Source organism: Podarcis erhardii, assembly GCF_964252035.2.
Source record: "Podarcis erhardii genome assembly, chromosome: 12".
NCBI lineage: Eukaryota > Metazoa > Chordata > Lepidosauria > Squamata > Lacertidae > Podarcis > Podarcis erhardii.
The window spans coordinates 30,085,081-30,097,668 of record NC_138513.1 but is presented as its reverse complement, the minus strand read 5'-3'; the positions used below and the strand labels follow the sequence as shown (position 1 = coordinate 30,097,668).

The 12,588-nt window shown below is 44.2% G+C and overlaps 1 protein-coding gene across 5 annotated transcripts in view; it reads left to right on the top strand.

Moving 5' to 3' along the window:
* The window catches only part of OSBPL3 (oxysterol binding protein like 3), a 95,895-nt gene that overhangs the window by 50,859 nt on the left and 32,448 nt on the right, over nt 1-12,588 (top strand). For 3 of the 5 annotated variants that reach the window (XM_081881988.1, XM_081881991.1, XM_081881989.1), the window contains 7 exons: nt 438-611; nt 1,761-1,887; nt 4,273-4,376; nt 4,489-4,581; nt 6,063-6,161; nt 7,355-7,511; nt 10,524-10,654. In XM_081881988.1, the coding sequence (XP_081738114.1) occupies nt 438-611; nt 1,761-1,887; nt 4,273-4,376; nt 4,489-4,581; nt 6,063-6,161; nt 7,355-7,511; nt 10,524-10,654 (885 nt within the window). The remainder of the gene's footprint in view (nt 1-437; nt 612-1,760; nt 1,888-4,272; nt 4,377-4,488; nt 4,582-6,062; nt 6,162-7,354; nt 7,512-10,523; nt 10,655-12,588) is intronic. The other 2 variants (XM_081881990.1, XM_081881992.1) reach the window with 1 other exon arrangement.

Sequence of the window (12,588 nt, the reverse complement as noted above, 5' to 3'; positions counted from 1 at the left end):
TGTAGATGCCTGGGCCAGGCCCTGTTTGCTACCATAGAGCACTGTGTTCGCTGCCTTTCGTCCTTCCTGCAGCTCAGCATCCCCTTCATCAGGACCCCACTAGGACAATTTCCTTCCATCTGCTGCAGCAAAACCTCCTCTGTCATTCAGTTCAAAGGAGCGGTGTAGGAAGACTGGTGTTGGCTCGTGTCCTGTTTCTGGCCACTGTAAGAACAGAATGCTAGACTAGTTGGGCCTTGATAGATGTGGCCCAGCAGGTTGCTTCCTATGTAGGTTTTCCAGGAGGCAAAGCAGTCCAGGACTGCAGAATTACTCATTTAGTAAGGACTTAGAACCAATTGAGGGGAGATAAATGAGATCTTTCATCCCACTTACGCTGGGTAATAGTAATGTGGAAAAATATAACTCTTGTTTTTATAACCTCTGTTTTCCTCTAGGCAAAATCTCAGGAAGTCTTTGATGAATGGGTAGCAAAGCTACGCCATCATAGAATGTATCGTCAAAATGAAATTTCCATGTTTCCGCATGACATCAACAACCATTTCTTTCCAGCATCAGCTTCTGTTACAGACTCCGTAACTGGCTTTCTGGAATCCACGGCAAGCAGAAAGGTAGAAACCACAGGAATGGCAGATGATGGGCTTCCCTTGGGGCTTAATTTGGTCTGACCTCTGTGTGCAGAATAAAACAAGGAATAGAGCTGATATTTGAGGAATAAACGCAATATGTTCCTTTCAAAAAAACCACTGTAGTGCTCATTCTTTTTCCAGTACCAGTGGAGGTAAAGAATGAATGTCAACAAAAGCTGAGTGTTTTGTGGCGATTTGGGAATTTGGTGGCTTCAAAATAAAACATAAAGAAATCAAAACAAAGCTTCATCCAAGTCAATTGATACTAAGCAGCATAGTTTACGTTTCCATTAACTGAAGAAAGGGCTACTTTTCATGCTTTCTTTATGCGCTGTGACCTGATGAGTATTTATATGGATAAGCAACATGGTGCCCTTCAGACATTGTCGGACTACAACTCCCATCATCCCTTCCCATTGTCCTAGCTGATTGAAACTGATGAGAGTTGGAGTTCAGAACATCTGGAACACACCAATTTGGCTAGCCTTTTTCTGTGGCGTTTGGGAGGATACAAAGTGCACTATAGCCCATCTCATTCTTCTTGTTCACTTTCCTCACTTCCTGTTGTTCTGGCAACAACCTGGTCATTTAGGTAGAGAAACTGTCTTCACTAGGGCTGTCCAGTTGCCTTCCTGACAGACCATGGGTTTTCTTTGCCCAAATGTCCGTAACGGCCTGAAGGCCATTGATAGGAAATGTCAGTGTTGAAGCAGTTGGGAAGTATTTGCATTTTTGGCTTGTGGAAATGACAGCATGAATGGGTCTTTACTAGTATGTAAGAATTTAGCTTGAAATTTGGTGATTTTAGTGGGGCAAGGCTGCTGAGTGTACTTTATCTTTCAGCCAACCTGCAGACTAGCAATGGCGCAGGTTGAGCTTTACCTCAGGGATGGAGAACCTGTGGCTGCCCAGATGTTGGACTCCAACTCCCATCAGCCCCCGCTCCAGGTTTCCCATCCCTGTTTTAATGCATGCAGCTTTGGGGAAATCGCTTTTGCAAAGCCTTTCCCACCTGAAGTTAAACGTCTGTACTTGCTTTTAAGTGTCATTCATCATAACAAACCATGCAAAGTATTTCTCCCCTTACTGGAATATTTTTATTGATGATGTAATCCTGTTTCCACGCAACAGCGAGGCAGCATGACTCAACAGAATTCATTGCAGACTGGAAGTAGTTTGTCATTCTCCTGCTCAAACAATGACTCAAGGATCCCACCTTGGCTGCAGTCTTCGGAGGATATGGAAAGATGTTCAAAAGGTAACTTTTCTCTAGTAGAAATTCAGTCTTCTAAGTTACTTAGCGTTTACAGAACGTTCTTCATGGTTCTATGTCCTGATGCAACATCCGCCTTAAAAAGCAATTTTTAAGGTGGCAATTGGAAAGCAATTTTTAAAACAAGCTTTGCTAATAGACCATGTGACTCTGAAGTTAGGGTTACTTCTCCTCCTCTCCATTTCAAGAGCCTATCACCTGCCTTGTCAATTGCTTCAGCCTCTATTTGGACTCCAAATAACAGGTGACTGAAGTTCAAATGGAGAGTTTGAAATAACTTGTTCCTAGGTGGGACATAGATGGGTGGTGGAAAGATGTGTAAAGCATGTGTGTGTGTGCACCCCCTGGGAATGAAAATGGGGGTGGGAGGTTGGTTCCTTTACAGCCTTTGGGCTGGAGTTCCTTGGGCTAAAGGTGATATTATCAAAGGTGTTACAAAACATAAGTTAGGCAGCATAGCTAATGATCAGGGTTTGTGAGAACCACAGGGCAATAGGTTCCCCACCCCTGGCGTAAATCATTGTCCTAGCACTATGCTCACCCCAGCTGCAGGACTCCTCACTGTGAAACTTCTTTTTTAAAAAACAAACAAACCCTGTTTGCTGCTAGTGTCCTTTTTAGGCTAGGAAGGAATGAGGAACGTGCGGTTGAGTACTCTCCGCATGGGGAGAAAGGCAGAGGGGACATGCAGGTGCATAGGAACTGAAACTTGGTTTCAAAGCAGATTAGGAACATGGGCAGCAGCCTTCTAGTGAGTCAAGCCAGTGAGCTACAGCCCTTCCTTGGTTTGAGAAGAACAGGTGGAAGACGATTAGAATGCCCCTGAAAAAAAGATTTCTTCCAAAACACATTGAGCCTAATAAATCCTTTTCCTATGTACTTTGGGGTATACTCCATTTTTCTTCCTATGACTGGGGTCTTCCTCACTTCTGAGTACTGCCAGCATACCAGCATCTTCTGCTGTTGTGTTCCTCTCTGCTTTCCTACTCAAAACTCTCTCAGGAGCTCTCTTTGAGAAAGCAACTGGGTCAGGCATGTGAGCTACCTTTCTCCTAGCCTCTGTTTTCTAATGGAGTGTGTATGGGTTTGTTTGGGGGGGTTTTTTGGTGGGCATGGAGAGGGAGGGAGAAATCCAACCGTTCAAGAAAGACTAGCCCCCATAGCCTAGTTTGTGTGGAACATCTTCTCCAGTCTTGTTTACACGTCACTCAGTTTTACTGCTTTGGTTTTTGATAGGGCTGTTTCAAGTTACCGTACATTCTTGTAAGAGAGTGCTAACTTAGCTGCGTATTAAGAATTAGACAATCTCATCCAGTCCCTCAAGGAACTAATAATTACAAGGAGAACAATGCTTTATGGTGCTATTAGTCTAAAGAAATGGAATAAAGGAGGGCCAGGACTCCCTCCGAAGGCGGTGGACTCTCCTTCCTTGGAGGTTTTAGATGTTGGATGGCCATTGGTCAGGCATGCTTTAGCTGAGATTCCTGCCTTTCAGGGGGTTGGACTGGGGGGGATCCCTTCCAACTCTGTGACCTTATGCTCAAAGATGCTGCTTAAACTCTTTTCTCCCTGGAAACGTTAATGCAACCTGTGAGGTGAGAGTGTGGTTGCTCACGAAGATAACAGCCAGGACTCCGGCCTGTCTTTACAGGTTTTATTGAGTGCAAAACTTATGTACAGTGCAGAAGTCCAAAAACCATGTCTGCCTTAATCGCTAGCAGATTCCGGAAGTGCCTTCTTCCTGTTTGCCCTCCAGCAAAGAGGAAAACCTCCTCTTTTCCTTACATGAAATTCCCTGGCGAAAACTATGCGACGGAAGAGGCACATCCACTTCCCTGGGAGTAGTGTCTTGGCTCCCCTCCGCCTGACTGAGCCTTTGCCTCGTGTTCCCCCCCACCCTTTCTCTGTTCGTCGGTGTCTCCTGAAGGCTTCTCCTCCCCAGACTCTGACAAAGTGCAGCTGCTCAACAGAGGAGGAGCCTGTCTGTACGTCCCTGTCTCTCCCCCACTCCCCTGAATGCAGACCCCTGACACAGCCCTTTTAAACATGGATCATATATTTCATAGGTGGTATGTTTTTGCGCCACTGCTTTGTGTGTACTAAAATCCTACCTGCCTATTCGTAAGCTTCGCTTTTAATAGCTGTTTCAACAAATCCTGGGAGAGTAACCACAGAATCAGAATGTAACTGACAGCCAGACACATCCTTCATAATCTTCTGAATTACCTAGTAATCAGTTACCATTAGAGTTCTGCTGAAAGATAGATTGCGCATACACTAGATAAATGGAGGGGTAGATAACCTCTTCCTCCCTCTCCCCTCCCCCTCTCTTTTACAAAGCACTGAAAATCATTTCTTTCTTCCCAACAGACCTCTCCCACTGTCATAACTATCTGCTGGAAATGAGCCAGCTTCTGCAAAGCATGGAAGTTCTCCACAGGACATACTCAGCGCCCGCCATAAATGCCATGCAGGTTAGTTGTGCAAATTGCTACCTCTGTTCGGTCATGCTGCTAGCTCGTGTCAGCTTTCTTCCTAGAGTTGTGATAAATGCCGTTCTTCTCTTTCCCGTGTGCTGTTCTAAAGGGCATCCCCTTTGAAAGTCCTAAAAAGGAAAAAAGAACACACAGGAGGTGGCGTTCCCGAGGTCTTAGTAAAGATGCGAAAGGAATGTTGCAGGTAACCAGCCTCTCTTCACCCATCCTCTTCCAGGCTTAGCCTAAAAATGTAGGTGTGGATGAACTGGCGAAAACTCATTTTCTCCAATATAATTGACGGTCTTAGTAATTGCTCTCTGTGACAGATGGTGATTCCGTTCTGCTGGTGTGATATAAACAGAGGGTGCTGCATTCACTAATCTATTGAGCCTTTCGTTCGCTGAACTTTTGACAGCATAATAAATAACATTTATATCCAAGATTGGCTCCATCCATCTGGAGAATGCACATTTATTTGGGTTGCTGAGTTTACAGGGGGCTGCAGAAGAGTGAAAGGGGTAGCGCAGTCGTAAGACTTTGCATGCATAATATCTCACGCCAATGCCAAACATTTCCCATTAAAGAATATCTGGAAGTGGTTTCTTAAGCCTTAGAAAGCTGTTGTCATTTTGGGGTAGGGGAACTAGGCTATTATTGGGCTGACGCAGATGAGGGTAGGGTTGTCATGCTGGTCAATTGATTGGTCAAATACGATTAATTGGCTGCAGTCCAACATGTTAGGAGCACCCTGTGTGACTAACAGCTTTCTGTTGCATCCCAGTGTCATTTGACAGCAATACAAACAGTGAGAGTCCCTTGCTGTGCAGCCCTGAAGGAATCAGGGCTGCGCATGCGAGTCCACTCCTCACTTTTTGGAACAACTATTCCTTGACTTCCTGCCTTCTCCCTCACTTTTAAGCAGCATGGGCGAGCTTCTCCTACTAGTCGCGTATTGTAACCACAGTCATATCTGAACAGGAACTCATGCTTCAGGCTGGGAAGCATCAAGGAATCATACACAAACAGTCCTCATGGAAGAGACACTGGTCTCAGCTTACTGGCTAGCCAGAAATTGACCCTGTAGCATAGGGATGAAGAAACTTTTTCAGGCCAAGGTCCTCATCACCCCATGGTAATCTGTTGGGGGAAGGGGACATTCCAGTAGCAGGTGGCACCAAACCCACACACCATTGCACAACAATAGATCTGTTTTTATTATCTAAACTTCACTATCATTAGGTCTTTCGGGAATCTACTGCTTATGTTTCAAATCCTGCCCGCAACTTCATGTCTGGGTGATACTTTGATAGATAATCCATCAATGGTCCCAATTCCTCCTTAGTCATGATGTCCTCTTAGTTTGGCAGTTAATTTCGCCGTTTCAGCCTAGTCCATCAATTTCATAAGCCATTATTCCTTTGAATTGTTTGCATTTCCTATGGGGAGGAAGGGCTTCGACTGTTCTTTCATAGTGCTCTATAAAGCTTCTGGGAGGTCCCCTAGTTCTTTGGGCAACTAGCAAATTCTCTTTTTAGCATACGTGTTTAAATGCTTGTCTATTATTTGGCCAGTCAGTTGACCAAGTTTTATGTTTTTGTTTCATTTTTTTTATGTTCTTGACCGGTCAAATACCACCCCCCTAATATACTGGCCAATACGCTTTCTGCCATGTCCGTACTCCAGCCTAGCAATCCCACCACCCCTTACCTTTTCCTTCCCCATACCTCCAATCCTCTGAATTCAGCAAGGCATTTAATGAGGAGCATGAGCACATCCTTTCAGGTGAGTGATTGACAACTTCCTCCGCAGCTTAGGTGGGGACTTTCTGAAAGAGAGCAGGAAGCTTGTATATAGCTAGGAAAGGAGACAGTTGAACTGAGGGGGGGGGGGATTGCATAGATCAACAGAGGAAGGGAGGATTGAATCCTGGACCAGAAAAGAGAGTTGTATGGTGTACTCTGTAATCACCTTTTAAACACGAGTTAATTGACATTTGTGATGGGTATTGGCATGGCCTCAAATTAACCTCAGGTCCCCCCCCCCCCCCCATGCACAAGCAAATCCCACAGTACTTACACTTATTTAATGTTGGGTTGTTGTTTTTGCTAAGAATATAACATTTGGGCTTTCATTGGGTTCTTTTGCAAAGAGTCTGTAAAGAACATAGAAAGGATCGCATTAGGCCCAAGCACATGGCTTGGCATTTCGTGTTTCAATTGTAAGCTGCTGTGGGCATCTGCTTGTGAAGTGGGGAATAAATTTTGTTAAATAAATCAAGAAATAAGGAGAAGGGAAGGAAGAGATCAAGGGGTGGTAAGTAAGTAGTGAGGCTAAGTAAGGGGAAAAGCAAGGTGTGGTATAGCCATTGTTCCCAGTGATGCTGTGATTGTTCAACCATGGTTTTGCCTGAAAATATGGGTATTGAGGGAGAAGAAAGTGAAGGTGTTCAAGGAATAAGGAAGTTCCCAGGCGAAGGAGGCAGAAGGAAATTGTTGGCAAATGACTCTGGGTAGAATGGAGTGAGCAAGTGAAGGAACTATAATTGTGGATAAGGAGCAGGAGAGTTTTCAGGGTGAGGTCTAGGGAAGGAAACTGGAGCAGAGGATTCAGGATAGAGAGGATAACTTAATGGAAAGAGAGTAGCTCAGCATCGATTTTCTGAGCAATCTGAAGTGAGAAGAGAAACAGCAGGAAGGAAAGCTTCAATGCAGAAGGTGCAGAGATGAAGAGCACCACTTGAAATGCTCAAGCAAAACTTCAAAACCCTTAACTAAGGCTTTGGGTAAGCTTCATGGACAAATCTGTGGCGTAAAATGGAGGTGCAGTAGGGTACGGGGGGTTCTTCTGGTTTGCGAGTGGCAATGGTCTGTTTCAGATCGATGTCTTTCCCTTCCTTTCTGAATCTTGAATGTAAGTTGCTGGCAAGCTGGAACCTTTTGTACTAATATCGCACCGCCGGTGTGTGTTCCTTATAGGTACCAACTGTTCTTTCTGCTCCATTGAGACTGCACGCTTCCAACCCCAATTTATCCACATTAGATTTTGGCGAAGAGAAAATTTACTCTAATGGTTCCGAAACAACATCGGAATTCTCTAAAATGCAAGAGGACTTGTGTCACATAGCACACAAAGGTAAATGGGATTTTGCTCAGTGTCATTTTTTTTAAAAAAACCAACAACATGGAAGTTAGAGGTGGGGTTTATGAGAAATCCAGTAAAAAAGTGATGTGCAGTTAATGCTGTAAGAATTCACTTGCTTTTAATATGCCTCTTGCACAATGAGTTATCAAAGTATGGAATTGTGATTTGAGCTTTGGACTTTCTTTTGAACAGCTTGAACCAGACTAATTATTGTTTCTTTCAGCCTTATCTGAATTAATGCATAACTTTATGTATGCACACATATTAAGGAGGCATCTAGAAAGAACGCTCAGGTCCATTTTGCAAATCCTCCCCATTCATCATAATTCTCTGAAGCTGGCCTTCATCCAACCCCCCTCATGAATAGTTGTGGCAATCTAATCCATTTTTGAACTGTTTATGTAAGTCTAGGGAATCTTCTAACCTGAAGAGCAGTTGTGAAAGCCTTTATCTGAAAATGCAGCTGCATATTGCATCTGGTTTATGTGTACAGATGTTGAATGTAGCTTCCTGAATTTTAGAGTTGGCATTTGTGATGTAAGGGGGTTGCTATGGTAGTAACCTATTTTTAGTGGATGCAGAAGAGGGGGGGGGGAATCATTTTAAGGCGCTATGAGGCCAGCTCAAGCTGGCACTAGTCAGCCCTTTTGCAAGATTAATAAATAAACCAGCAGCTCACACTTTATTAGTATGTCTGCTAAATCGTACCATCTGTATTCATTTTAACAGTGTTCTAGTAGCAAAGGGAAAGGGAACCTTGGAAATGACAGAGATAATTATTCAAGTCTTTTATAAAAAGGATTTTTTTAAAAAACACATTTCATTAATCACAGAAAATATTCTGTGACCTCACACCATCTTGTTTGTAGGTAAAACTCTGGCTTTTTGAAGCTGCTTTAAATCCCCATGTTGCTTTGTATGATTAAATCCATTATTTAGTTCAGGCTTTGCTCAGGGTTAGGTGGTGAAGCTGTGTTTGTGCAGAATCACAGAACTGTAGAGTTGGAAGAGAAACCCAAGGATCATCAAGTCCAACCCCCTGCAGTGCAGAAATATTTTCCCCCAGCAAGGGACTCAAAACCACCGCCTAGAGATCGAGAGTCTCTTGCTCTACCAGTTGAGCTATCCCAGCATAGGGGAACATGGGTGGCGCTGTGGTCTAAACCACTGAGCCTCTTGGGCTTGCCGATTGGAAGGATGGTGGTTCAAATCCTCGCAACGGAGTGAGCTCCCATGGCTCTGTCCCAGCTCCTGCCAACCTAGAAGTTTGAAAGCACGCCAGTGCAAGTAGAAAAATAGGTACCACTGTGGCAGGAAGGTAAACGGTGTTTCTGTGTGCTCTGGTTTCTGTCACGGTGTTCCATTGCGGCAGAAGCGGTTTAATCATGTTGGCCACATGTCCCAGAAAGCTGCCTGTGGACAAACGCCGGCTCTCTTGGCCTGAAAGCAAGATGAGTGTCGTACCTCATAGTTGCCTTTGACTGGACTTAACCGTCCAGGGGTCCTTTACCTTTACTTGTCATCAGCATAATGATGAAATACTTAATTATGCACCCAGAGAAGCCATCCCTCCGAGGTATCTTGGTTCCTCCCTGTATCGTCGTTAGTATACATTTGTAGTCTGTCCCTCTTACAAAGGATTCAGGTTAACACATTCATATAAGGACTGAAACTGACCTAGAGCCCTGTAGCTGTCATTACATGGTGACTTTGAGCATTGACTTCAGCTGGGAAAAGTGCCCAATGACAAGGTTACAATTAAGCAATGGGTAGTTACGTCATGCAGGCCCACCATTAGCTGGTGTTACATATTTCCTGGTATCTTGCCGTGATAACATGTCAAGTTATTTTTTGCTCAAGGCTGCAGATGTACATAACATGAAAATAACTAACCTAACCCTGAGCTTTGCATTCCTTACTTCCTGTTCATTTGTATTCTGTTGTTTAGAAAATGAACACACCGAACATCAGTGCTCTTAAAACTCATTTCAGTTTAGGTGCTTACTGCTTTTTATATTGCTGAGAAGCAGCCTGGTGCAGCAGTTCGTGTTGGACCTAGGCTCCAGTCCCCGCTCGGCTGCGATATCTCAGCTTAACTCTATCCCACAGAGGATAGAGTGGGATAACTCCAAATATAGTGCCAAATACAGATACAAAAGTTATTAGATCAGTAGAGAAGCCTTGCAAACAAGCCCAGAAAAGTTACTAAGCTGCAGTTCTATTAGCCTGCTAAGAAGCCTAGTGCCTAGTGGTGTGTCAGGGGCAGCAGGCCTTTGTAAATCAGTTGCTGGGATTCACAAGGGGTGAAAGCACTGTTTCTCCCAGGTCCTGCTTCCAGGCTTCCCATTGGCTGTCATCTTGTGCTGGACTAGATGGGCCTTTGGTCTGATCCAGCAGAGAGAGCTCTTCTCATGCTCTGAGGTTTTTAAATTGTGGATTTCCCACTGTTTTGAAAATTGTGCGAAGCCGCAAGATAAATGAATAGTAGATTGCATTTCCATACTGTCCGTAGAAGACGGAAAACCATCTCTTCTCTAGCCAGCATGGAAACTTGAGCTACCAATTGCAAAGGAGGGATGGATTGCTCTGTCTCTTGTGTCAGCTCTTGCATTTCCCTATTGACCACCGAGGGAACAGGCTGGTGGGCTGGAGCGATTTGTTGCTTCTCTGCCAGCCTGCTCACTCACCTGCATGAAATTCATTAAAGCTGCCAAGTGAGTAATTAAATACAAAGCTTATCTGGTCATGAGCAAATAATCATAATTATTGCCCACAGTTGCATTACATTGTGGATTTTGTGTGTGTGTGTTTATTTTACGAATCTGTATCTCCCCCCCCCTTTTACATTAAAATCTTGCAAAGCACTTTGCTTTGTATTTATATAATCAGCAACAGAAATGTTTTCATTCTCGCTTTTTGCCATGCTGTGTTTGTCTCTCCAGCTGCTCTTCTGCACACATTTTGCCCTTGTGTCGTTTCTGTAACTTTGACTATTTTCTATAGTGTACTTCACCTTAAAGTCGGCTTTCAGTACGATTTCGACGGAGAGAGAGAAGCTGCAGCAGATGTTTGAACATGATTCAGCCTCATCTCCATCTGCGCAAATAGCTGGACTGAAGAATGCCTTATCATCTGTAAGTGACCCACATTGATCGCTCTGATGTTCAGAGGCATGCCTCATAAATCACTTGCTTATCTGGTCTTGGTTTGATCTTTGCCTGTGTTTACAACTCACTGAAATAAGACCGATGGAATGCCATCGAATGCATGAGGAGCCTTTCGTGTCCTGAACCTTTTGATGTGTGCATATTCATTTCTTTCAGTCATGAGTTGTCAATCATTGGAGTGCCAGGTTACATATGAACAACCTTGTATGTCTAAGGGGTGTTCAAAGGAGACACGATGTTTGTCTGTGTGCTGCACATACAGATTTATGTTGCAGACCCCTAAACCAACCTTCTCCAACTTGGGGTCCTTGAGATATTTTGGACTATAAATCATGCTGGCACAGGTAATAGTTGAGGATTATGGGAGTTGTGGTCCAAAACAACTTGAGGGCACCTGGCTGGGAAAGACTCCTCTACGCATCGTGTGAGCAGGTCTTGCATCTTCAGCAATGTTGTGTCCCAAGTTCTTTCCTTTTTCCTCGTGGGAATGAACGATAGCCTTTCTGCTACATGGCGGAATGAGAATTAGAGTAGTTGAAAGCAACAATATGGGCTACTTGAGACATGAATCTGATTATGCCCAGAGTGTGTTCCCAACACACTTAACCGCGGCTCGGATTTTAGCCCTTTTTTCTTTGCTTTATATAGTTCATTGAGAGATACTGAGAACTATCTGCATAGCTCTGGTTTGTGTTCTGCTTCTTGGCTGAGTCTGCTATTTTTCTGGGCCATGGGATCAGGTGACAGAACTCAAGGCAGCTTTATAATGCACAGGGAGATTTTTTTTGGGGGGGGGGGTAAAGTAGACTAAACCAAGTGTGTCGGTTGTTGGAATCCGTCTGTCTCGAGAGACAATGGAGTGCACCTCCAGGGGTGAAGTTAAACTGCTGGAGAATCACAGCGCCTGTTGTGGCTGCAGAGACCAGTTACTCATAACTGCTGCATCCAGCATTGTTTTTGCTGTGTTAGCAGCACTGAAGTGAGCACAAGCCTGGGCAGAGTGTATGGAGGTCCTGGGCTGTCCAGATGGCAAGACCCTGCCCCCCGGCCTTGCTTGTGGGCCAAAGGAAAGCAGAGCAATACATTTGACATCAACTTGGCTATAGGAGTTGGAAGAAGGAGATGTACAAGGCACCATCCAACCGTCTTAGGGACTCCACTCCAGATTTGTGTAAGGTTTACTCCTTAACCCTTTCTTCTCCCTAAAATATCCCACAAGGCAGTGGGTAGAGATTTTTCCTTAGGGTTTACTCCCAAAGCCTTCCTCACCAATGAGTATAGCTGCAAAGCAAGTGGAGGTTTAGGTTCAGAGTTCTTCTCCTCCCTGATGCCAGGTGTATCAGTGATGGCTTTTTCAGCCCATGACCAAGATGGGTAGTGGGCTCTTGCTCACTCTTCCACAGTCTTCATGCAGAGGCTGGATTATGGAGGATACTCAAACTCTGGATTTTCTGCATTGAGCACTAGAGGCCGCCTATAACTCAAAGACTCTAGGCAAGCAATATGTGGGCATTGTATAAATATTAATAAACTTATTCAGTACCTATAAAGTAGTTTTTAGAAATTGTGAGGAATTAGTCAACAACAGATTAAACTGAGTATTTCTCAAAGTTCATGTAGGTGTAGTTCATTTTTAAAATAATAATATAATAATAATTTATTATTCATACCCCGCCCATCTGGCTGGGTTTCCTCAGCCACTCTGGGCAGCTTCCAACCAAATATTAAAAACAATACAGCATCAGACATTAAAAACTAAACAGGGCCGCCTTCAGTTGTCTTTTAAAAGTAAAATAGTTGTTTATTGCCTTGACATCTGCTGGGAGGGCATTCCACAGGGCAGGCGCCACTACCAAGAAGGCCCTCAGCCTGGTTCCCTGTAACCTCACTTCTCGCAGCAA